Below are 25,577 nucleotides of genomic sequence, written 5' to 3'. Positions count from 1 at the left end.
CAGTTTTGTGAACTGTTTTTCAAGTTCCACAGCCATACCGTGATCATTTCTTCTGCTGTGAACGATGCGGCCTCCCCTGGTGCCCCAGCCTCCGCTTTCCTTACAGTTCCTGTGCTGACTTTTCCAATCACCGGCGGACTTCCATTAACCCCCTTTATCACGGCCGTTTTTCTCCCAAACTTGGACATTTCTCCTCCCTGTGCCTTCTTACAGCCTTTTCAGCCTCCGTTGCCCCCGGGACCGGGCGTTAAAACTCCAAAATTCCTATTCCCGAGTGGGAGCCCTCCAGTGTGTGGCTGCCTCCCGCCCGCCATCACCGGAAGTCCGACTCGTCTCCATCTTTTGAATTTGGTACCTAGCATGGCTGGGGGGAATCTGTGATTGCCGCAGATAGGAGCCATGGGTGACATTTTGGTTATCCCGAAGTGCTGTCTCAACTGGGTCCACGTTTTCAGCGTGGCCGCTACCACTGGGCTCGTTGTGTATCTTATTGAGGAGGACGGGAGTGCTGCTGTAGCCAGGGTCCGGAGGGCCGTTCCTTTACAGGATGCCTCCTCCATTTGTACCCAATCTGTGTCGGGGATGGGAGGAGACTTTGACTATACTGCCCACTTTTCCAAGGCAGCAGGAGGTGTAAACAGAGTCCATGGATGGGAGGCAAATTTGTGTAATGGACTGGGATGTGTTCATGACTCTCTGTAGTTTCTTACGGTCTTGGGCCGAGCAGTTGCCATACAGGCTGTGATGCAGCCAGATAGGACGCTTTCCTTGGTGCATCTGTAAAAGTTGGTAAGAATCAATGTGGACATGTCAAGTTTCCTGAGAAAGTTTAGGTGCTGTTGTGCTTTCTTGATCGTAGCATCGATCTGGGTGGACCAGGACAGATTGTTGGTGATGTGCACACCGAGGAATGTGAAGCTGTCAACCATCTCCACTTCCACAACATTGATGCAGACAGGGGTGTGTACAATACTTTGCTTCCTGAAGTCAATGACCAGCTCTTTAGTTTTGCCAACATTGAGGGAGAGATTGTTGTTGTTGCATCATGTAACTAGGTTCTCTATCTCCTTCCTGTACTCTGACTCATTGTTGTGTGTATAGGGAGTATAGTAGGATGCTACATACGCAGCCTTGCGGGGTCCTGGTATTGAGGACTAACGTGGAGGCGGTGTTATTGTTTATCCTTACTAATTGTGGTCTATGAGTCAGGAAGTCAAGGATCCAGTTGTGGAGTAAAAAGCAAAATATGGGAGTGAACTCTGTGGTAGTCTGTGTTAGAAGGATTACGGTACCTGGTGATGCCGGAATACCATTGGTGGAGAATGGACTTGTTCCCATTGGTTAAACCTGTATGTTAGCTCCGCCCTGCAAGGCAGGGTATAAGAGCCCGTGCTGCCCCAGCAGCTTTCTCCTGTACCTGCGCTGCTGGGGGAAACATCTAGCGTATTAAAGCCTTCAATTGTCTCCAATCTCGCTTCTGGAGTTATTGATCATGCATCAAACTCTTCATGAAGAACAGACGTGTAGCATTGTGCCCAATGGCAGAATATGTGGGACATGTACTGCGCTGTAATGTTCTATGGAGAGATTAGAGGGCAGGTGGAAGAACCAGTTTGTATATGGATTAATTCCACTTCCTGGGTCGTATGCAGCTACAATATACAAACAGACACTATAACAACATAACTGCAACATTAAATATGAAAGGGAACTTACTGAAATGAGGCCGGATATTAATTCTTGCTATTATGCACTCCCATCAGATGGTGAGCCTCCAGAAATGCATATGATAGCATGGTGGCACAGCGGTTAGCACTGCAGCCTCACGCCGGAGTTCCCAGGTTTGATCCCGGCTTTGGGTCACTGTCTGTGTGGAGTTTGCACATTCTTCCTGTGTTTGCGTGGGTTTCGCCCCCACAACCTAAACATGTGCAGGGTAGGTGGATTAGCCATGCTAAATTGCCCCTTAATTGGAAAAAAATAATTGGGTACTCTAAATTTTTTTAAAAGGAGAGCAAAAAGGGGACATGAAGGTAAAATAAAGGAAAATCCTAGGTTGTTTTACAAGTATGTTAAAGGTAAAAGGATAACTTGGGAAAAAGTAGGGCCTATTAAGGACCACAGTGGTAAGTGTGTGTGGAGCCGGAGGGTGTAGGTAAGGTTCCAAGTGAATACTTTGTGTCCGTGTTCACTCAAGAGAGAGAGACAGTGTGGGTATAGAAATCAGGGAGAAGGACTGGGGACTTTAAATTTACAGGTCTTGTCTTAGATGAAGGATGACGGTGAAGCATTGCGACCCGGGTGTGTCCGAGGTGATGCTTCATAAGGTTAGTTTAAAGGAGGACTCAATCATCAGCCAGAAAAGCATGATCATGGGAATTTCTTTTCACCTCAATATTCCCTGGAAAGGGTGGTAATTCCAGGGAAATTCTTCAGACGATCTTCTGTTAAATTATATTTTTTTGGAAATGTGTGTTTCATGAGAGGAGCATCACAATAATGCCATTGGAGTCCTTGGGCACCTGTAATTATCAAGTATAGATAGCAAGGGCAGCACGGTGGCGTTGTGGTCAGCACTGCTCCTCACAGCGCCAAGGTCCCAGGTTTGATCCTGGTTCTGGGTCACTGTCTGTGTGGAGTTTGCACATTCTCCCCGTGTTTGTGTGGGTTTTGCCCCCACAACCCAAAGATGTGCAGGGTAGGTGGATTGACCACACTAAATTGCCCCTTAATTGGAAAAAATTGAATTGGGTACTCTAAATTTATTTAAAAAGAAAAAAAAAGCATAGATAGCAGCTCTATAGTCTATATGCCAGCCTGTCATTGGTTCTTGAGAGAATCCACTGAACACTGGAAATCTAGCAGGTGTGGTTTCACAGGAAGTAACTTACTCTCCTATTTGGAGATATAATCCTCTCGCTATGCAGACCAACATACCATTTGCTTCTTCACCGCTCGCTGAACCTGCATGCTTACCTTCAGTGACTGGTGTACGAGGACACCAGGTCTCATTGTCCATTCCCCTCTCAATCTATAGCCATTCAGATAATAATCTGCCTTCCTGTTTTAGCTACCAAAGTGGATAATCTAATATTTATCCACAATATACTGCATTTGCCATGCTTTTACCCACCCACTCAACTTGTCCACATCACACTGAATGTATGCATCCTCCTCACAGCTCACTCTCCCACCCAGCTTTGTGGCATCTGCAAATTTGGAGATATTAGATTTAGTCCTCTCATCTAAATCTTTAATATATATTGTGAATAGCTGGGGCCTAGCACCAATCCATGTCTGCCAACCAGTTTTATATCCACCTCAATTCACTATAATAATAAACTTGTATCAATGATGGTGAGCATAGAATTATCAGCTTGCTGTAAAAACCATCAGGGAAGGAAATATATGCCCTTACCAGGTCTGGCCAACATGTGACTCCAGATCCACATCCATGCAATTGGCTGGTAGTTAACTGCTCTCTGAAATGGCGTAGCAATCCATTCAGTTCCGTATTTAAGAAGGCAGCTCACCACCACCTTCTCAAGGCTATTAGGGATGGGGAATAAATGCCCGCCTAGTCAGTTAGGCCCACACAAACATCCTGCATTTAAAAAGTAGCAAAACTTCTCAAGCTGCTTCACAGGATTGTTATTAAACAAAACCTTTTATGTCTCTGGATTTCCCATAGCGCTTCACACCTCAGGTATACCAATGGCACATTTCAAACTTCAGGTGTGCCAATGAGATACTTCTTAAATTCATGCACAAGTTTGAGCAAGACCTCCTCACCGCACAGGACCTTAAACCAACGGTATACACCAGATAGATCGATTACATTTTTTTCCTTTGAACCCACGGCGAAGAATCACTGAAAATACTATACAATGATATCAATATGTTCCATCCCACCATCAGACTCACCATGGACTACTCTCTTGGACACACGCACCTCCATCAAGGACGTTCACCTCAGCACTTCGCTTTACCGCAGCCCACGGATAACCTCACAATGCTCCACTTCACCAGCTTCCACCTTAGACACATCAAAGAAGCCATCCCATATGGACAAGCCCTCCATATACACAGGATCTGCTCAGACAAGGAGGAATGTAACAGACATCTACAGATGCTGAAAGATGCCTTCGTAAGAACGGGATATGGTGCTCGACTCATCGATCGACAGTTCCAAAGTGCCACAGCAAAAAAAAACACCGACCTCTTCAGAAGACAAACACAGGACACAACCAACAGAGTACCCGTCGTCGTCCAGTACTTTCCCGGAGCGGAGAAACTACAGCATCTTCTTCGCAGACTTCAACACATCATCGATGAAGGTGAACATCTTGCCAAGGCCATCCCCACACTCTCACTACTTGCCTTCAAACAACCGCGCAACCTCAGACCATTGTTTGCAGCAAACTACCCAGCCTTCAGGAGAACAGCGACCACGACACCACACAACCCTGCCATGGCAACCTCTGCAAGACATGCCAGATCATCGACATGGGTACCACCATTACACATGAGAACATCACCCACTAGAATCACGGTACATACTCGTGCAACTCAGCCACCGTTGTCTTCCTCACACGCTGTAGGAAAGGATGTCCTGAGGCATGGTACATTGGCGAGACCATGCAGACGCTGCAAGAACAGATGAATGGACATCGCAAGACAGGCAGGAATGTTCCCTTCCAGTCGGGAAACACTTCAGCAGTCAAGGGCATTCAGCCTCTGATCTTTGGGTAAGCGTTCTCCAAGTCAGCCTTCAGGATGCGTGACAACGCAGAATTGCTGAGCAGAAACTGATAGCCAAGTTCCACACACATGGGTACGGCCTTAACCGGGACTTGGATTCATGTCTCATTACATTCACCCCCCACCATCTGGCCTGGGCTTGCAAAATCCTACCAACTGTCCTGTTTGAAACAATTCACAACTCTTTAACCTGTGATTATCCCTCTGTCCAGTCTATCCATCTGGACCTGTAAAGACTTAATTACCTGCAAAGACTTGCATTCAAAGCTTCATCATCACGTGGTTGTGGAACCCACCTCTTCACTCATCTGATGAAGGTGCTGCGCTCTGAAAGCTAGTGATTCAAAACAAACCTGGTGGACTTTAACCTGGTGTTCTAAGATTTCTTATTGTTCTTAAATTAAGTTTAAGATTTTAAGACATGATTTTAACGGTTTCAAGACACCACAGGTCTAGGAATAGTGTCCTCGCAGTCAGCGTCGCAGAGAAGCAGTCTGGGAATGGTGTCCTTGCAGTTAGTGTCACTGTGAAGCAGCCTGGGAACGGTGTCCTCGCAGTCAGCATCCCAGTGAAGCAGTCTGGGAACGATGTCCTCATGGTCAATGTCGCAAAGAAGCAGTCGTGATTTTTAAAAGTAGTTTTTTTTGGGAAGAAGGGATCGCTTCTCGGCCTTTTGGTTGAGATCAAGCATCAGATTAAGCCCAAGATGAGGTGCAATGACTTCTCTTGATGGCTTGGATCTTGTATATCTCTCTTGTGGAGACCATGAATTGGATTCAATTTGAATTTGAATTGGTTTTTGGAGCAAGCAATGAGGTGGATTCAGGCTTGCCTTGTCCATTCTGTGTATTGGCTTTACAACTTTGAGAATGGAATAAAATGTTTCAAAAGATTAACTGAGAAACAATACAAATAAGTGAAAGTCAAGGTTATTATAATAAAGTAACATAAGTAAACAAACTAAAGTTAGTGTAAGGGAGGTAAGCTAATAGTATTTTTATGTAAGCATAATCTTTTGTTAAAAAGGGGGTAAATAAGGGGCTATAGGGTAGTCAAGGCAGGAGAGTTTGCACAATCATATGCTCCTCCTGTGCTATGTGGCAAACCATGAAAGGTTTGGTTGTCCCTGGTGACCATGTGTGCAGGAAGTGTGTCCAACTTCAGCTACTAGCTAACCGCATTTTTGAGCTGGAGCTGAGGGTGGATTCACCATGGAGCATGTGCGATGCTAAGCAGGTCATGGATATCATGTTCAATTAGGTTGTTACACTCCAGGTGAAGACTGAACAGGCAGAAAGGGCATGGATGACTACCAGGCAGAGTAGAGAAAGGTAGGGAGTGCAGGAGTCTCCTGTGGCCATCTTCCTGATGGGCGGGGGGAGGGGGGGGGAGATATCAATGGGGAGCATTTTGCAGACAGTGATCATAACTCCGTTCGATTCAAGATTGTTATGGAAAAGGACAAGGATGGGCCTGAAATCAAATTTCTAAACTGGGGGAATGCCGATTTTAATAAGATCAGATATGATTTGGCCAGAGTGGACCGGCTGGGAGTAGACATTTTAGGTAAATCTGTGACAGAACAGTGGGACGCATTCAAAAAGGAAATAGGGAGTGTAAAGGGGGAAAATGCTCCAATCAAGAAAAAGGGTGGGACTAACAAATCCAAGGAACTCTGGATATCGAAGGATATACAGCATTGGATCAGGAGAAAAAGGAAGGCTTATGGCAGCTATCTCTAGGGCTCAAAACAGCAGAAGCCTTGGGGGATTATAAAATATGCAAGAGAGAACTTAAAAAGGAAATTAGGAAAGCAAAAAGTGGACATGAAAGGATACTGGCAGGTAAAATAAAGGAAAATCCTAAGTTGTTTTACAAGTACATTAAGGGTAAAAGGATAGTTAGGGAAGGAGTAGGGCCCATTAAGAACCACAGTGGTAAATTGTGTGTGGAACCGGAGGATATAGACCGGGTTCTAAGTGAATACTCTGTGTCGGTGTTCACAGTGAGAGGGACAATGTGGGTATAGAAAGTAGGGAGAAGGACTGTGATAAAATTAAATAAATTAACATAGACAGAGAGGAAGGTCTGTGTACTTTGGCAAGCTTAAAAGTAGACAAATCTCCAGGGTCAGATGAAATTTATCCCAGGCTATTGATTGAGGCAAGGAAGGAAATAGCAGGGGCACTGGCAATAATTTTCAATTCCTCTCTGGCCACAGGAGAGATGCCGGAGGACTGGAGGATAGCCAATGTGGTACCATTATTCAAGAAGGGCGGAAGGGATATACCAGGAAACTACAGGCCAGTCAGCCTAACCTCAGTGGTGGGGAAACTATTTGAAGCAATTCTGAGGGACAGAATTAATCTGCATTTGGAGAGGCATGGATTAATCAAGAACATAGTTTTGTTAAGGGAAAGTCATGTCTGACCAACTTGTTTGAATTTTTCAATGAGGTGACCAAGTGTGTAGATGAGGGCAATGTATTTGACATGTGTTCCTGGGAGGCAGCCAGCATTCCATCCATTGGCTCCAGCGACATTGTGAGGGGATGGGGGCTATCTAACATGTAGGCTAATCCAGATGGTATGTGAACGATGCCCTCTGTTGGCCTAATTGGCTCCCCACCAGTGGCAGGCAGATAGCTGTCACCTCCAAAAACCACTACCCTGAAAATGATCAGAGGTGGAACATACTGTCAGACAGGCACATAATAATAATCTCTTATTGTCACAGGTAGGCTTCAATGAAGTTACTGTGAAAAGCCCCTAGTCGCCACATTCCGGCGCCTGTTCGGGAAGGCCGGTATGGGAATTGAACCCATGCTGCTGCCTTGTTCTGCATTACAAGCCAGCTATTTAGCCCACTGTGCTAAACTAGCCCCTCATTGGCTGGTGGTGGGAAATGCCAGCACGCCCACCTCCAAACCTGCCTCCACTTTGTGATGAAAATCCAACCCTTCGTATCAATTATATAATGAAATTGCTGAGTGGGTCACAGCACATCATTTCAAAATACTGTGAAAACGCCTATGTTAAACATCCATTTTAAAAATACCAATACGTATCACTTATTATGCTTTGGGAGGCATCGAGGTAGCAATTTCTCTGTTAAATGTCATAGTTTCAAAAGCAAAATTTGATCCTGGATGATAATTTGACAATTTGTAGTTCCAAACCCTGACCTCCAGATGGCTCTGTACCAGTACTTCGTCTTTATACAACTGCCAGGAACATTGGCCTGGATTTTGCAGTCAGTGGCAAACGAGCAACACTCACTGCTGACCTCGAACAGAGCTGCCCACAAAGATTAATGGGGCTTCGAGTGTAGACTTCCACTTTTCCACTGCCAGTTGTCAGTTTCAATTTGGCGCTTTCTACAGGGATCCGTGGTATCCAGCAATGGAGTAGGCAACAGGCCAGTTGATGATCCAATTTGACTGAACAATTTTCAGCCGGCAAAGCAGGAAGTAAAAAGCAAGGAATACAAATCACAATTAAATAATTGTACAGAAAGTAAAATAAATATTAAGTAAACCTTGTTTAATTCAAACCAGACAGATTGACTCTAATTGGTCACGGCATTGACCTGGGGAATGAACCTAATATGTGTTGTTGAAGAATGCACAGTCTGTGTACGTGTTCCTTCTGTCTGTAAAGAACAGGGCTCTGTGTATTAATTTGTGTAGCTTCTAGTACATGCAAGTGGATCACAATGTGAGCCTGACTGATAATCTTAAATTGGTTGTCAGCATAATTCTTAGCACACTCAGCATTATTTAGCAAGTGTTGTCCAATCGTAGAATCACATATAATGTTGGACATTGTGTTTTGAATGTTGGAAGCACGGCTGGCTGGTTGCGGTTTGTACTTTGCCTGTTGTGAACAGCTGAAGGGACATGCTGTTTGATACCAACCGCCAGTTTTTCAGATAGATGACCTCCATATCTGGCATCAGATCCGCAATGAAAATCATGTACCACATTACTCATTTGTGTGATAGGCAGAACATACATTTGGCTTAACAGCAGCAACCTGATAGTGGCAAAAGCGGTGCCCATTCATGAGTCTGTGCAACATACAGCAAGTAATGCTTTGATTGCAGGATATCTTTGAAGCATGCTATTTCAGCATCAAGCTTGCGTGATGAGGAAATGGCCCAGACACTATTTACAAAGTTGCCAATAAAGCCAGTCTTATATATGTGGAACTGTAGGACTCCCAGTGCAAATATTGACCAGTGATGGTTTGCTCTGCTAGACAGCAGTAAACAACTCACTGGCATATTTCTGAACTAGCATGTCAAGGAAGAGGAATTAATTTGACTGCTCCATTTCAATGATGAATTTGAATGCAGGATTGAACCCATTGGGGTGTGCAAGGAAATTCTTACATGCACCTGTGGTTTCAAATACATCACATATATCATCTATAAATTGGAAAAATGCAAGGGGTAGGAAGCTAGGGGTCATTCCATCAAAAATGAATTTTGGAAGTTAACTGTCAGATATCAGTTAGCTGGTGCATTCCCCATGGCACTGCCTCTACCAATAAGAGTCTGTTTGCCAACCAGTCAACACTCTCTTTTTATGCAGCATAAATTGTTGTTCCCATTACAATTTGGTTTTCTTGCAAATTTTTCTGGTGATTGCAAGGTGAAAGGCTTCAACAACGTGTCAATTTTCAGCAATACGCAAATTCTGTACTCCAAATGACTATCTACACACACACATGGGATAAGGGAGAACCAAATATCAGAAAACTTTGAACATTTTTCAAAATAAAAAAATGACAATATTTAAATGTTGTGCTGAGGGAATAAATTGTCCCCTTGTTAAAATCAAGTATTTAGGCCAGAGAGGTTATTCAGTAATTATGACTTAGTACACTTTAAAAAACTCAACTACTCCTGATTGTGATGGCATTGGAGAGAGTGCAAAAGATTCAAAAGAATGACTCCAGGGATGAGGACCCTCACTTATGTAGATAGACTGAGGAAAATGGGACTGGGACTGTTTCCCTTGAAGGGAAGGTTGAGAGGATTTCTTTGAAGAGGTATTGAAAAGCATGAGGGGCCTGGACAGAGTAGACCGGGAGAAACTGTTTCATTGGTGAAGGATCATGGACCAGAGGGCACAGATTTAGGGTAACTGGCAAAAGAAGCAGGGGAGTGGCACGAAGCAGATTGTTCTTTCAAAGAGCAATGAGCCAAATGACCTCTTTCTGCACTGCAATCATTATGCGATTGAACAAGATTTAATGATTCAATTTCTTTTTTTAAGTGAGAATATTATGAATGTCGATGATATTCACAACAAATCAGTGATTGAATGGATCCATCTGCAAAGACTCCAACGACAAACCGTGTGAGGCAAAATTATCACTGACAACAGCTTCCAGATTTCTGCAATTAACAGGGAAGATATAGATACCAGGAGTATAAAACATGAGTGCAGACATTTTATTTTGGTTATTTCCACCACAAATTCTGGGTCATTATTTTGACGTGAAGTAATGGAATTAAGGCAGAACACCCGAATCAAGGTTTTAGCATGGTTTTCATGCAGTCCAACTACAGATTTCTTTCCCTCGATCTTAACTTCATAAACAACCTTTGACTAATTTTCCTTCCGATGTTTGTGTTCCAGCCCAGTCATAAGCTTTGATCAAATAATAGCCAGTTAAGTCATGGGAAGGGGAAGAGGGTGTGGGTGTAAGAGTATTTACCACATCCATACTCTTCTGGCTGAAACATTCCCCTTAAACATCACCAAACCATCTGGTCATTATCACATTGCTGTTTGTGGGAGCTTGCTGTGTGTAAATTAGCTGCTTCGTTTCTCCCATTAGACAGTGGCACAGTGGTTAGCACTGCTGCCTCACAGTACCAGGGACCCATGTTCGATTCTGACCTTGGGTGACCTGTGCACGTTCTCCCTGTGTCTGCATAGGTTTCCTTGGTTGCTCTGGTTTCCTCCCACAATCCAAAGATGTACAGGTTAGGTGGACTTGGTATGCTAAATTGTCCTTGAGGGTACAAAGGTTAGGTGAAGAGGGGCATGGGGCTGGGTAGGGTGTTCTTTCGGTGGGTCCGTACAGACTAATTGGTTAAATGGCCTTCTGCACTGTAGGGATTTTATGATTTAAACTGCTGCGATATATGAAAAGTACCTCATTGGTTGTGAGGCACCTTAGGGATGGATGCCCTGGTCATGAGAGGAACTGTGTACAAAATGCAACTCTTTCCCTCACACTCAAGACTGCACTCGCTTATCTAACATTGATTTATGGTCTCCGGACTCTTCCAATGCAAACCTCGTCTGGTGGTATTTAAATCCCTGCCTCGGGCTCATCCCTCCCGATCTGTGAAATCTGCCCCTGCACTGCACCAGGTGGCGAAAGGCGCTGTTTCTTCCATTCATTGTGAAATGTCTTTCAGACACGCCACCGACCCGGAGCTTCTTCCCGGTGCCTCTCGGCACATTCACACCTCGGTTACCAATCGGTCCCGGCCCCTGACAAGATTACTGTCTAAAAGTTTTACTCTCGACCGAAGCTGCAATGTTATAAACACGGCAAGGACATTTAAAGCGAAAAGTTTCCAAGCCGCTTCGATTCTTTTTCTGTCGCTCCAGAAAGGAGTAGCTAATATACGCAGCCAATGGCGATTGGCATTTCAAGCAGCCAATAAATAGAGGGGCCGCTGTTTTATAAGTCCTTAAATGGAGAGCAGAGAGCGATGGGGAGGGAAGAAGGGGGAGGGAGAGGCGGGGAGACACACAGACGGTCAGTAACCCAGAGAGGCGGGAAGGGGGGGGAATGGTTGACACAGTGGATAACCAATCAGCTGCCGGAGGGCTGAGCGACGTTGGGAAATGGAGGGCGCTGAGCCAATGGGAAGTGGGGGGGCGGGCCAATGGGAGGCGGGGGGCGGGACTCCGGCTGATACAAGTTGAATCAGTGGCAGTAGCAGCACCTGAGTAAACAGCAACAAAGTAACCCGGAAAAAAACACTACACAAAATGCTCAGTTTAGGGTCAGGCGGCGGAAAAACGGCGAAACCCTCTTTTGTGTCTTACGTTTCACCAGAGGTGGGTCCTAATCCTTTTCTTTTAAAACAAAAATAATTTAAAAGCCAAGAGGAGAGTCCTGCGGCTGCAATCTGACGCTGCTGCTAGCAGCTGAAGGATCGAAGGGAACCTGCGGACTGGGCGCGGCGATTGTTTATTTCTGTAGCAACAGTTCAAGCTGTGCTTGAAGGCTGGCATGAGAAGCTTCCAGCTTCGCGGTGCCCTCTCCCTCTCTGGGAGCTCGATGTTCCTCTGCCCCCCGCCGCCTGTAAATGAGGCCAGGGAAATCAGCAGGGGTGAAACAAGTATCCCAGCGTGGTGTAGTAACATGCAGTCATTCGGACATGGTGGCACTCGCGCATGGAGTGTGCGACTGAGTTAACCCGTCCATGCTGAGGCATTTCATGTTCTTTGATCAAGGTTATTATACTGCAGGGAAGTTAGAGACTCCTTGATATCACCGGATGGCAACGTGGGGGAGTCACCAAGGGGCTTTTGTAGTGGGTCAGCTTCTTCGTGGTATGGCATGCAGCGCGAAACAAAGTAGAGCTTGCAGATTTACAGTTGCATTTTAGTGAGGCAAGCACTTGTTATGCAATGCAATTAATATTGTACTCTCTAAATCTTCTTTAACATCTGCATATATTTCCTCGTACAATGCAACGAACCCCCCCCCCAAAAAAAAAAAGCTTGTTGAATAGGATTCGTGCCTTTATTTTGAAAGCCTGTATGTATCTTATTCTGTCAAAATATTTTTAGTCATTTTAAAACCGTAGTGTTTAAGATTTAATGATAAACTAATAATTTGTACCGTTTAGAGTAATATGGATATAGGAAGAAGTCTCTCATTTTGGAATACATGATGTGGAATGCACTTGATACATGTCCCCACTTGTCTCGGTTACAGTGTGAAATGAGCCCCTGGGTTCAATAAATTGTTTATGAATGGCTCCATTTGTTCAATATTAGCTGTTATCAGTGGGGAATTTTGCTGTTGACAGGAGCAAGTTTGTCAGTTATCTTTGCCAACATTACTTGCACTGGATACGTGCTCCCCACTTGTGGGGAGATTGTGGTTTTATTTAAAATCGTAGTGCGTTGTAAAGCTTCAGATCCCTACTTGTATTTATTTTGTAATATTTTCAGTTGAGCGCTGTGAAGGATGCCAGTTGTGATTAATTGACCAAATCTTTGATTTTATCTGGGATATATATGCTTCAGCTCAAATCCATGTAAAACACTGTCTCTATCCTGAAAGAACTAATGTTAAGGCAAAATCCAACCACTGTCACACATCATGAATGATTTCTTCAGTGTTATATTGGAGGGCCTCGCGGCACACACAGTTAACAGTTGTGATTTGTTTATCCTAATGATGAAGCTGTAGTTGCTTCTGCTATAATTATTGTATTTAAAGTGTTTCAAGACTTTAAGGTGTCCCAACTAATGAAATACTTTTTGAAGTGTACTCTCTATTGTCATTTTGCACCGAGCAAGGTCCCACAAATTGCAATGTTTTAAAATATTGTTGTTTGGGGATAAATGTTAATTGAGATAGCAAGTGAGCTCCTCTTCAAACAGTGCTGTTTGACATCAACTGAGGTGACTGGTAAGGCCTCCATTCCAATGTCTCGCCCAAAAAACAGTACCCCAACATGCAATCAGTGCTACACTGAAATATTGGGCTAGATTGAGTATGGCTGCAATCCTACAGGCCCTTCAAATCACAAATTTAAAGGGATCTAGTTGTTGTAAAATAAGACAGCAGGTAAGAGTTTTATAGAGGTTGTAACCTATGTCTTTGTGGCATGTTCAGTAATTTCACATACAAAGGTGTGTTTACGCTTGCACTGTAGATATAATTAGGCTAATACCGGGGTTGGTGGGATACCTCTGAGGAGAGATTGGTTCGACTGGGCTTGTATTCAATAGAGTTTAGAAAGAGGAGATCTGATTGTAGTGCATAAAATTTTAACAGGACTGGATTTGATTTGATTTTGATTTGATTCATTGTCACATGTACCGAAGTACAGTGAAAAGTATTTTTCTGCCGCCGAGGGAATGTGCACAGTACATACATAGTAGACAAAAAGAATAATCAACAGAGAACATTGACAAATGGTACATCGACAAACAGTGATTGGTTACAGTGCAGAACAAGGGGCCAAACAAAGCAAATACATGAGCAAGAGCAGCATATGGCGTCGTGAATAGTGTTCTTACAGGTGTTATGGGCCAGGGTTTAGAGAACCCAAAGTGTATCATGGAGTTCACCTGACCCACAACTTTTAATGGATTGTGGTATGGGGAGCACATGGCCCACTCTACAGGTGTGGTATAGCAGAAATGGAAAAGTAATTTTTAAAGTAAAACAATGTTTATTCTAGGAACTTTTTAAAACATACAGTGAACATCTTCGCAACCATTAATTCAAATACAACCCCCAAAGAATACAACACTAAGTGATCCTTTAAACTTTCCTTTTAACATCCATAAGACTTAAAACACCGTTTACCAGAAGCACATCAGGTTAAAGTCACTACTATTATTAGTTTTAAATCACCAGGATCGATTTACAGTCTTTAGATTACAGAGCGAGAGATTCATACACCTTCTGGCTGTGACTGCAGCTATCCAGCTCTGAAAACTAAACTAAAACACATCCTGCAGCCTGCTCAAAAACAAAAGTAAAAAGCTGACAGACCGCCCAGCTCCACCTACACTCTGACATCACTGATAAACACCCATTTCTTAAAGGTACATTTCTTAAGCACCCATTTCTTAAAGGTACTTCCTCATGACACAGGGACCAGATCAGTCCGAGGGGGAGTCATTGAGGAGTCTTGCAGCTGTGGGGAAGAAGCTGTTCCTATGTCTGGATGTGCGGGTCTTCAGACTTCTGTACCTTCTGCCTACAGACTAGATGCAGGGACAATGTTTTCCCTGGTTGTGGCACCTAGAACCAAGGAATGCAGTCACAAGATATGGAGTAATACTATTTAAAACTTTCTTCACTCAAAGGGAGTGAAATTTTCTACCACTGAAGGCTATGGAGGCCAAGTCACTAACTGTGTTCAAGAAAGATAACTTTTTTGTGACTTTTAAGGGGTCTGGGGAGAAAGCGGCAGCGCGGTAGCAAAAGTGGCTAGCATTGTGGCTTCACAGTGCCAGGGTCCCATGTTCAATTCCCCACTGGGTCACTGTCTTGTGCGAAGTCTGCACAATCTCCCTGTGTCTGCGTGGGTGCTCTGGTTTCCTCCCACAGTCCAAAGACGTGCAGGTTAGGTGGATTGGGCATGCTAAAAAATTGCCCTAAGTGTCCAAAGAAGGATAGGAGGAGGGGTTATTGGGGGATGGGGTGGAAGTGAGGGCTTAAGTGGGTCCTTGCAGACTCGATGGGCCAAATGGCCTCCTTCTGCACTGTATGTTCTATGGCACTACAACACCCTGGGCTAGAGCGCACCAACTCCAGCCTCCTTTGACCTGGAATCGCAATACAATTTAAATTAACAAATAATTCTTCTAAATTTTTAAAAAATGAATAAATTTAGAGTACCCAGTTGATCTTTTCCAATTAAGGGGCAATTTAGCGTGGCCAATCCACCTAGCCTGCACATCTTTTGGTTGTGGGGGCGAAGCCCACGCAAACACGTGGAGAATGTGCAAACTCCACATGGACAGTGACCCAGAGCCGGGATCGAACCTGGGTCCTCGGCGCTGTGATGCAGCAGGACTAACCCACTGCGCCACCGTGCTGCCCCTATTAGAAAGCTACCCCAAATCTTTGGCCCTTGGCTGCCCAATAATTGCAGTCACCAGGTTTGTAAGTTTTAAACACAATTACTTTTTATTAATAATTAGAATGAAATATGCAGCAAAAACAACTGGTTAACTATTATCTAATTCCTTATCCTGTGTGTATATATATATATATATATATATATATATATATATTTAATATTTAATATTATGTTTTCACTGGAGATTCATTCAGGTCTTGGGACAGCAAGGCAGCTTTTCTGGAGAAAGAAAGAGCAGGTCCTTGTCTCTGTGTCCAGGACTCAAACTCTGTTTTCCTTGGGCCTTTGAAAATAATTCCACTCGTGTATGACCCAATCACCACCTGTTATTGGGCAGAATAAGGCCTTTTAGCTAATTCATTGGCCACCAACCAGCTAATCGAATCGAGTCCACCCCATCTCTCAGGTGCCACAACGTTCTCCTGTTCGAACAATGGTGTTATAGGCCAGGGTTTAGAGAACCCCAAAGTGTACCTTAACTGAGAAAGGACATATTGGCACTGGAGGGAGTGCAGAGGAGATTCACTAGGTTGATCCCAGAGTTGAGGGGATTAGATTATGACGAGAGGTTGAGTAGACTGGGACTGTACTCATTGGAGTTTAGAAGGATGCGGGGGGATCTTATTGAGACATATAAAATTATGAAGGGAATAGATAGGATAGATGCGGGCAGTTTGTTTCCACTGGTCGGGGAAAGCAGAACTAGGGGGCATAGCCTCAAAATAAGGGGAGGTAGATTTAGGACTGAGTGTAGGAGGAACTTCTTCACCCAAAGGGTTGTGAATCTCTGGAATTCCTTGCCCAGTGAAGCAGTTGGGGCTCCTTCTTTAAACGTTTTTAAGAAAAAGATAGATGCCTTTCTAAAGAATAAAGGGATTCGGGGATATGGTGTACGGGCCGGAGAGTGGAGCTGAGTCCACAAAGATCAGCCATGATCTCATTAAATGGCGGAGCAGTCTCGAGGGGCCAGATGGCCTACTCCTGTTCCTAGTTCTTATGTTCTTATGTATCATGGAGTTCACCTGACCCACAACTTTTAATAGATTGTGGTATGGGGAGCACACGGCCCACTCTACAGGTGTGGTACAGCAGAAATGGAAACGTATTTTTTAAAGCAAAACAATGTTTATTCTATGAACTCAAGTTAACCTTTTTAAAACATACAGTGAACATCTTAGCAACCATTAATACAAATACAACCCCCAAAGAACACAACACTAAGTAATCCTTTAAGCTTTCCTTTTAACATCCATAAATAAAACACCTTTTACCAGAAGCACATTAGGTTTACATTCACTACTGAGAACATTTATAATCCTTTTCTTATTTTTTAAAATACATTTTATTGAGGTATTTCTTTGGCATTGTTACAGCAACAAAATCAACCATGTACATAACAAGGAAATTATTAACATAGTGCAAATACCACCTCCCTCTCCCGCAGGTCCCACCATTACTTAGCCCCCTAATCTACGCTAGCCTCCCCCCCCCAATCCTTCTGCTGACGATTAATTATCTGCGAAGAAGTCAACGAATGGTTGCCACCTCCGGGCAAACCTAACAGAGACCCTCTCATGGCGAACTTAATTTTCTCCAGGCAGAGGAAGCCTGCTATGTCAGTTAACCAGGTCTCCGACTTCGGGGGCTTTGAGTCCGTCCAAGCTAGTAATATCCGTCTCCGGGCTACCAGGGAAGCAAAGGCCAGAACATCTGCCTCTTTCTCCTCCTGGATTGCCAGATCCTGTGACACCCTGAAAATCGGCACCTCTGGACTCATTACCACCCTCGTATTTAATCCTGTGGACATGGCGTCGGCAAACCCCTGCCAAAATCCCCTCAGTTTTGGACATGCCCAGAACATGTGGACATGGTTCACTGCCTCGCTCCCACCTCACACTTTGCACACCTGTCCCCCACCCCAAAGAATCTGCTCATCCGGGCCACTGTCATGTGAGCCCGATGAACAACTTTAAATTGGATCAGGCTGAGCCTGGCGCATGTTGCGGGATGCGTTGACCCAACTCAACCCGTCCGCCCAAAGGACCTCCTCTATCTCTCCCCCCAGCTCCTCCTCCCACTTTTGCTTCAGCTCCTCGGTCTGCGTCTCCTCTGACCCCATAAGCTCTCTATATATGTCTGAGACGCTCCCCTCTCCTATCCATCCTCTAGAAACCACCCTATCCTGAATCCCCCTTAGCGGCAGGAGTGCGAAGGTTTCTGCCTACGCAGAAAGTCCCGCACCTGCAGATATCGAAATTTGTTTCCCCCCCCGCCAATGCAAACTTCTCCTCCAGCGCCCTCATATTTGGAAAGCTCCCCTCTATAAACAAGTCCCCCATCCTCTCAATCCCTGCTCTCCGCCAAATTCAGAACCCCCCGTCCATCCTCCCCGGGGCAAACCAGTGATTATTGCAGATTGGGGACCAGACCGATGCCCCCCCTGCTCCTACATGTCTCCTCCACTGCCCCCAGACTCAGGGCCGCCACCACCACAGGACTGGTGGAGTATCGCACCGGTGGAAATGGCCGAGGCTCTGTTACCAACGTCCCCAGACATGTGCCCTTGCAAGAAGCCGCCTCCATGCACACATTGGCCACCAGCTGCCTACCCTTAACGAACCCCGCCTGGTCCTCCACGATAACGTCCGGTACACAGTCCTCAATCCTGGAGGACAACATTTTGGCATCTACGTTCAACAGGGAAATCGGCCTGTAAGACTCACATAGCTCCGGGTCCTTGTCCCGTTTCAGGATGCGCGAGATCATGGCCCGTGACATCGTCTGGGGCGGAACCCCTCTTTCCCTAGCCTCGTTAAAGACCTTCATGGGCACCGGCCACACTATTCTGGAGAACTTTTTACTGAACTCGACTGGGTATCTCTCCGGTCCCGGGGCCTTACCCAACTGCATGGCCTTCAAACCCCCCACTATCTCCTCCAGCCCGATCGGTGCCCCCAGCCCCTCTACTAGCTCCCCATCTATCTTCGGGAAAGTCAGCCCCCCCAGGAAGTGCCTCATCCCCTCCGGCCCCGCAGGGGGTTCCGACCTATACAACCTGCTATAAAAGTCCCGAAAGGCCTTGTTCACCCCAGCCGAGTCCCCAACTAAGTTCCCATCCCCGTCAATAACTTTCCCTATTTCTCTAGCTGCCTCCCTCTTTCTGAGCTGCTGTACAAGCATCCTGCTGGCCTTTTCGCCGTGCTCGTAAATCGCCTCCCTCTCCTTTCTGAGCTGCTCCACTGCCCTCCCTGTGGTTAACAAGCCAAATTCCGCCTGTAGCCTCCGGCATTCCCTTAAAAGCCCTGCCTCTGGAGCCTCCGCATACCTCCTATCAACTCATAAAATCTCCTTTACCAATCGGTCCGTCTCTGCCCTCACCGTCTTGTCCCTGTGAGCCCGGATCAAGATCAACTCTCCTCTCACCACTGCCTTCAGCGCTTCCCAGAGCACCGCTGCTGAGACCTCCCCTGTATCATTTACCTGCAGGTAATTCAGCATGCACTTCTTCAGCCTCTTGCACACTGCTGTGTTCGCCAATAGCCCGACCTCCACTGCGGGTGCTGCTTGCTATCCATACTAACCTGCAGGTCCACCCAGTGTGGGGCATGGTCCGAGATCTTGATTGCCGAGTAACCCACGTTCACCACCCCAGCCGGTAGGGCCCTACCCAAAACAAAGAAATCGATCTGGGAGTACACCTTGGGTATGTGGGAGTAAAAAGAAAATTCCTTCGCCCTCGGATGCCTAAATCTCCATGGATCCCCCCACCGCCCAATCTGCTCCACGAACCCTTTCAGCTCCTTTGCCATTGCTGGCATCTTGCCCATCCTCGAGCATGACCGGTCCAGGCCTGGATCAATAACCGTATTAAAATCCCATCCCATGATCAGCTTGTGCAAGTCCAGATCCGGAATCTTCCCTCGCACCCTCTTTATAAAATCCCTGTCATCCCAATTTGGCGCATATACATTGACCAGCACTACCTTCATCCCCTGCAGCTTGCCACTAACCATGATATATCGACCTCCCACATCCGAGACTATTCTTCCTACCTCAAATGTCACCCGCTTGTTAACCAAGATCGCAACCCCTCTAGTCTTTGTATCCAGCCCTGAGTGGAAAACCTGATTAATTCAGCCTTCCCTCAACCTGACCTGGTCCACTACTCTAAGGTGCTTCTCCTGCAACATTACCAGATCAGCCTTCAGTCCCCTCAGGTGCGCAAACACACGTGCCCTCTTTACCGGCCCATTTAGCCCCCAAACATTCCAGGTGATCAGCCTAGTTGGGGGGCAAAGTGCCTCATCTAACAATCCCCAAACAAACACCCAACAGCAGGAAAACACAAAAACAAAAGCACCATCCATTGAAACTCAAACAGGCACGTCTCCATCCCACAAAAGTGCACATCAATCTAAACAAAAGGAACATTGCCAACATCTACCGAGAAAAGGAACCCAAAAATGAAAAATTCCCCCCCCCTTTTTCTTAAACGGAACCCCAAAAACAACACAAAACAATAAGAGAAGGCATAACCAATTTAAAAACAGGGAAACAAAACCCAAAAAACCAGGGGAGGGAAAACAGAAAAAAAAAGGCGCCCAATATCAGCCAACAAGTTGTCTCAAAGTTCGAGAGTTCTCAGACCCCCACCAGTCCTTTTTCTTTTAGCAAACTCCAGCGCCTCATCGGGCGACTCGAAATAGTGATGCTGGTCCTCGGGCGTGACCCAAAGACGTGCCGGATACAGCAGACCGAACTTCACCTGCTTCTTGAAGAAAATAGACTTGACTTGGTTAAAGCCTGCCCTCTTCCTCGCCATCTCCACGCTCGGGTCTTGGTACACCCGCAGGATGCTGTTGTCTCACTTACAACTCCGCGTTCGATTGGCCCCCCGAAGAATGCATTCCTTGTCCAGGACCCTGTGGAATCTCACCACCATTGCCCTCGGAGGTCCCCCGCTCGCTGCTTCCTTGCAAACGCTCGGTACGCCCTGTCCACCTCCAACGATCGGGGGGGATGTCCCCTCCCCAGCAATTTTTCAAACATACTCGCTACGTATGCCCCAGCGTCTGCTCCCTCCGTCCCCTCCGGGAGCCTGACAATTCTTAAGTTCTGCCGGCAGGACCTGTTCTCGAGGTCCTCCACCTTCTCCAGGAGCCTTTTCTGCTGTTCCCGAAGCATCCCCACCTCCAGCGCCACTGCTGTTTGATGCTCCTCGTGCTCAGCCAGTGCCTTCTGAATCGCCCAATCTTGGGCGTCCAATCTACACTCGCCGATCGATCGATTCTTTAATAGGGATCAAACATTTCCGCTTTTGCCTGGCAAAACCATCCTGGATGGCCTGCATCACTGTGTCCGTTGGTCGCTGCGCTGCCACCCCAAGGGTCCGGTCCTCGGCCATACTGTCTCCCGCTGCAGCTTCAACACCGCTCGTGCCTAACATCTTATTTCTGCCCTTTCGTGCACTTCTTCTGGTCCTTTGTTCCGTACACTAATACGTGGAAACGGTGCTCAATTGCCTCAGCTTTCGAGTCCACCATTCAAAACCAGAGAAAAGTCCGGGGGAAAGGTCCAAAAATCCGACCAGAGCGGGAGCCACCAAATGTGCGACTTACTCCTCCATAGCCGCCACCGGAAGTTCCAACATTTATAATTCTGAATTCACCAAATGATCAAGAGATAGTCTTTCATGGCAGAGAGATCAACAGTACACCTGCTCTGTCTGGCTTCACCTCCAACACTGAAAACAAAACCAAAAACACACCCTGCAGCAAACAGCCTAAAACGAAAGTAAAAAGCTGACAGACAGCCCAGCTCCACCTACACTCTGACATCACTGATGAACATGAGCAGCCAAACATTTCTTAAAGCGACAGTTCTCATGACAATGGCACCAAATACTTTTTGCAACTTCTTGAATTCCTCATTCTATCTGTTGCTTGACTTAAAGATACGTTAAGCATTTGTGGATCAAAAATGATAACTGACAAAATAATGGGGAAATAAGGGAATCAACAGGAAGGACCCTTACAATGGCATTGAGATAGAGGATCAGCCATGATCATATTAAATGGCAGAGCAGGCTTGAATGGCCTGGTCCAGCTCCTATTTTTTATGTTTCTATATCTATAATGTAAATGCAACTTGTATTCAGTTTCGGGTGTGAACTGAAGCTATCCTCTCCAGTGCAGGCATTTTCATGTGTCAAGTTTGGACTTTAATGTTTAACTATAACTTTGAATTTGAAATTAATGTGGAGTTGTTTTGATTTGCAACAATGCTAATTTTGTCGATTGTGAATGTCATTGTAGAGATTTATTGTAGCAACATGCTGAAGCAGTGCGTGGGGAGGCGGTGGTGTAGTGGTATTTTCACTGGACTAGTAATCCAGAGATCAGTGATCTGGGGACCTGGATTCAAATCCCGCCATGATAGATGAATTCAATAAAAATATGGAATCAAAAGTCTAATGATAACCCTGAAACCCATGTTGATTGCCATCAAAACCCTGGGAAGGAAATCTGCCATTCGTAACTGAACTGGCCTAACCAGCAATGTGGTTGACTCTTAAATGCCCCCTGAAATGATCTAGAAAGAAACTCTGTTCAAGGACAATTAAGGATGGGCAATAAATGCTGGCCATGAATGTTTTTTGTTACTCATTTACAGGGTGTGGGCATCGCTGGTTAGACCAGCATATATTGCCCATCCCTAGTTGCCCTTCAGAAGCTGGTGGTGAGTTGTCTTCTTGAACTGCTGCTGTCTTAAGGTGCAAGTACACCCATTGTCCTGTTAGAGAGGGAGTTCCAGGATGTTGCCCTGGTGACAGTGAAGGAACAGCGATATATTTCCAAAGGGGAACCTCCAGGTCCTGGGGTTCCCAGGTATCCACTGCTCTTGTTCTTCTAGATGGTAGTGGTTGTGGGTTTGGAAGGTGCTGTCTAAGGAACTTTGGTGAGTTACTGCAGGGTGTCTTGTAGATGGTACACACGGCTGCCAATGTTTGTGGAAGGGGGAGCAATCTAGCGAGCTGCTTTGTCCTGAATGATGTTGAGCTTCTCGAGTGTTGGGGCTGCACTCATCCAGGCAAGTGGAGAGTATTCCATTGCACTCCTGACTTGTGGCTTGTAGATGATGGACAGGCTTTGGGGCTGGGGGGGGTCAGGAGGTGAGTTACTCGCCGAAGGATTCCTTGCCTTTGACCTGCCCTGGTAGCTGCAATATTAATATGGCTGGTCCAGTTTCGTTTTTGATCAACCCTAGGATGTTGATTGTGGGGGATTCAGCGATGGTAATGCCATTGAGTGTTAAGGGGTGGTGGTTTGATCCTCTCTTGTAGGAGATGGCACTTGTGTGGCACAAATGTAACTTGTCACTTGTGAGCTCAAGCCTCTATATTGTCCAGGTGTTGCTGCATTTGGACATGGACTGCTTCATTATATGAGAAGTTGCAAATTGTGCCGAACATTGTACATTCATCCGCACTTCTGACCTTATGATGGAAGCAGTAAGAAGTCTCACAACACCAGGTTGAAGTCCAACAGGTTTGTTTCAGATCTCTGGATCGGTAAAGACTTACTTACCTGCAAATGCTCACATTCAAAGCATTGTCTTGCATCTTTGACTTTATCCATAAAGATGTTTCTGGAACATACCTCTTCATTCACCTGAGGAAGGAACAGTGCTCCGAAAGCTAGTGGTTTGAAAGAAACCTGTTGGACTTAACCTGGTGTTGTAAGACTTCTTACTGTGCTCACCCCAGTCCAACGCCGGCATCTCCACATTATGATGGAACCACATTGATGAAGCAGCTGAAGAAAAAAGGGCCCAGGGCACTAACCTGAGGAACTCTTGTAATGTTTTTTTTAAATTGTTCATGGGATGTGGGCATCGCAGACTGTGGCAGCATTTATTGCCCATCCCTAATTGTCCTTGAGGGGGCAGTTAAGAATCAACCACATTGCTGTGGTCTGGAGTCACATGTCGGCCAGATTAGGATGGCAGATTTCCTTCCCCTGAAGAACATTAGTAAACCAGATGGGTTTTTACGACAATCAACAATGGTTTCATGGTTATCATTAGGCTTTTAATTCTAGATTCTTATTCAATTCAAATTTCACCATCTGCAGTGGCGGGATTTCAACCTGGCTCCCCAGAGCATGTCTCTGGTTTACTGGTCCATATTGTCCTCAACAATATCCGGTAATAACCATCTCCAACAAGAGAGAAAATAATCAACATCCCTTGACATTCAACAGCTGAATCCCCCATTCTCTGCATCCTGAGGGTTACCGTATAAAGCTATATAAAAGCTCAACACCATCCAGGAAAATAACAGTCTGCTTGATTGCTGCACCTTCCCCAATCATTCAATCCCTCTACCACTGATACACAGTGGCAGCAGTGTGTACCATCTATAAGATGCACTGCAGGAACCCACTGCTTCCACAATAGGCTGTCTGTTTTAAAAATCCTTTCATGAGATCAGGGCATCGCTGGCAAAGCCAACATTTGCTGTCCATACCTTTTGAACTGAGGTGCTTACTAGATCATTTCAGAGGGCAGATAAGAATGAACCACATTACTGTTGATATGGAGTCACATGTATGGATGACATATTTCCTTCCCAAAAGGACTTTCATGAACCAGATGGAGTTTTATGACTGACAATAATTTTATTGTCATTATTTCTGAGATAAGCTTTCAGATTCATATTTTATTAATTGAGTTTAAATTCTGTAGCCATCTGGGATGGCCACTTACAACTAGGTACAGAGAAACTCTCAAAGCCTAGCGGGTAAAATGGACAAGCCAAGACTCAGTCAGGCTCAGAGCCTGAAATGCATATTTGCAAGCAAGAAGTCCAGACGGCATCGAAACTCCGACCAATTAGCATTTTGATGGGGCCGATTTAGCATTTGATGGCCCATCTTCACCAAAACGAAGGACTGGTACTCGAGCAACTGGTATAGTCCCAGACATTTCGGCGCCACTCCCTGTTCAAGGGAAACACAAACAACGGGGTCAGTGACCGCTTGGGACACGCCCAGCCATCCAGATCCCCGCCCACTTATTGGTTAGGAATCGAATGGTGATCATGGATCACCCAATTAGTAGGGCCCAAATCGAAGGACCGCCCAAAAGAGCACGAAAACGCGTAACTATAAGAAGAAGAGCCAGCCACATGTTCCTCCTCTCTTGGCCTTGGTACCCCAGTCACGGCCATCTCCAAGTGCAGCAACACCAGAAGCAAGTACAAGTTCAACGCTCGCTCCCAGACGGATGAGCCTAGCTGAGCAGCAGTTACTCCTTCAGACCCGAGAAGATCCAGAATCGAACAGCGGCCACTGTTCTCTGATCTAAGCCAAGTGCCCGAAGTTAAGTACAGGTTGTCTTAGTCGATAGGTGTAGTTAACCAGTAGTGTTTATGTTGCATGACTAATTGTGTGTAAATAAAGTAGCCTTGACCTTGAACTAACTAACTGGTATTTGGCTCTTTGATCGATAGCCGGTTGAAACTTGTGGTGGTAACATTTGGTGGCAATTCTAAGCATTAGGACATAGATATCATAGAAAGAAGGCAACTTCACTGATTTTGATAATTGGAACAGAGCCACAGAAAGGACAGAGTAAAAGAGTAAGAGGAGAAAACTCAACAATTCCACCAGCTACCATGGTGGGATTTGAAGCCTTGTCCCAGAGCATTCGCCTGGGCCTCTAGATTACGAGTCCAGTGACACTAACATTACACAATGACTAAACAAAATACCTTGCAAGATTTCTAATTATAATGCATGCTTTTAATAGGTGTCAACTGTGTGTTAAGACATTAATGCTTGCAGCATTCGATTTCAAAAGCCTTTCTACCAGTTTGTGCTCCATTCTATTTTATGTCCCTCGATTTGCAACCAAAAAAGGAACAACATTTTTCCCCAGCAGTGGAA

General features: G+C 45.5%; 1 protein-coding gene across 2 annotated transcripts in view; it reads left to right on the top strand.

Moving 5' to 3' along the window:
* Window positions 1-11,698: 11,698 nt before the first annotated feature.
* Window positions 11,699-25,577, top strand: part of mtmr12 (myotubularin related protein 12) — a 124,684-nt gene continuing 110,805 nt past the window's right edge. For both annotated transcript variants that reach the window (XM_072497210.1, XM_072497209.1), the window contains exon 1: window positions 11,699-11,851. In XM_072497210.1, the coding sequence (XP_072353311.1) occupies window positions 11,783-11,851 (69 nt within the window). In that variant the 5' untranslated portion in view covers window positions 11,699-11,782. The remainder of the gene's footprint in view (window positions 11,852-25,577) is intronic.

This window comes from Scyliorhinus torazame, chromosome 3 (genome assembly GCF_047496885.1).
Source record: "Scyliorhinus torazame isolate Kashiwa2021f chromosome 3, sScyTor2.1, whole genome shotgun sequence".
NCBI lineage: Eukaryota > Metazoa > Chordata > Chondrichthyes > Carcharhiniformes > Scyliorhinidae > Scyliorhinus > Scyliorhinus torazame.
This window is presented reverse-complemented; position numbering and strand designations above follow the sequence as displayed.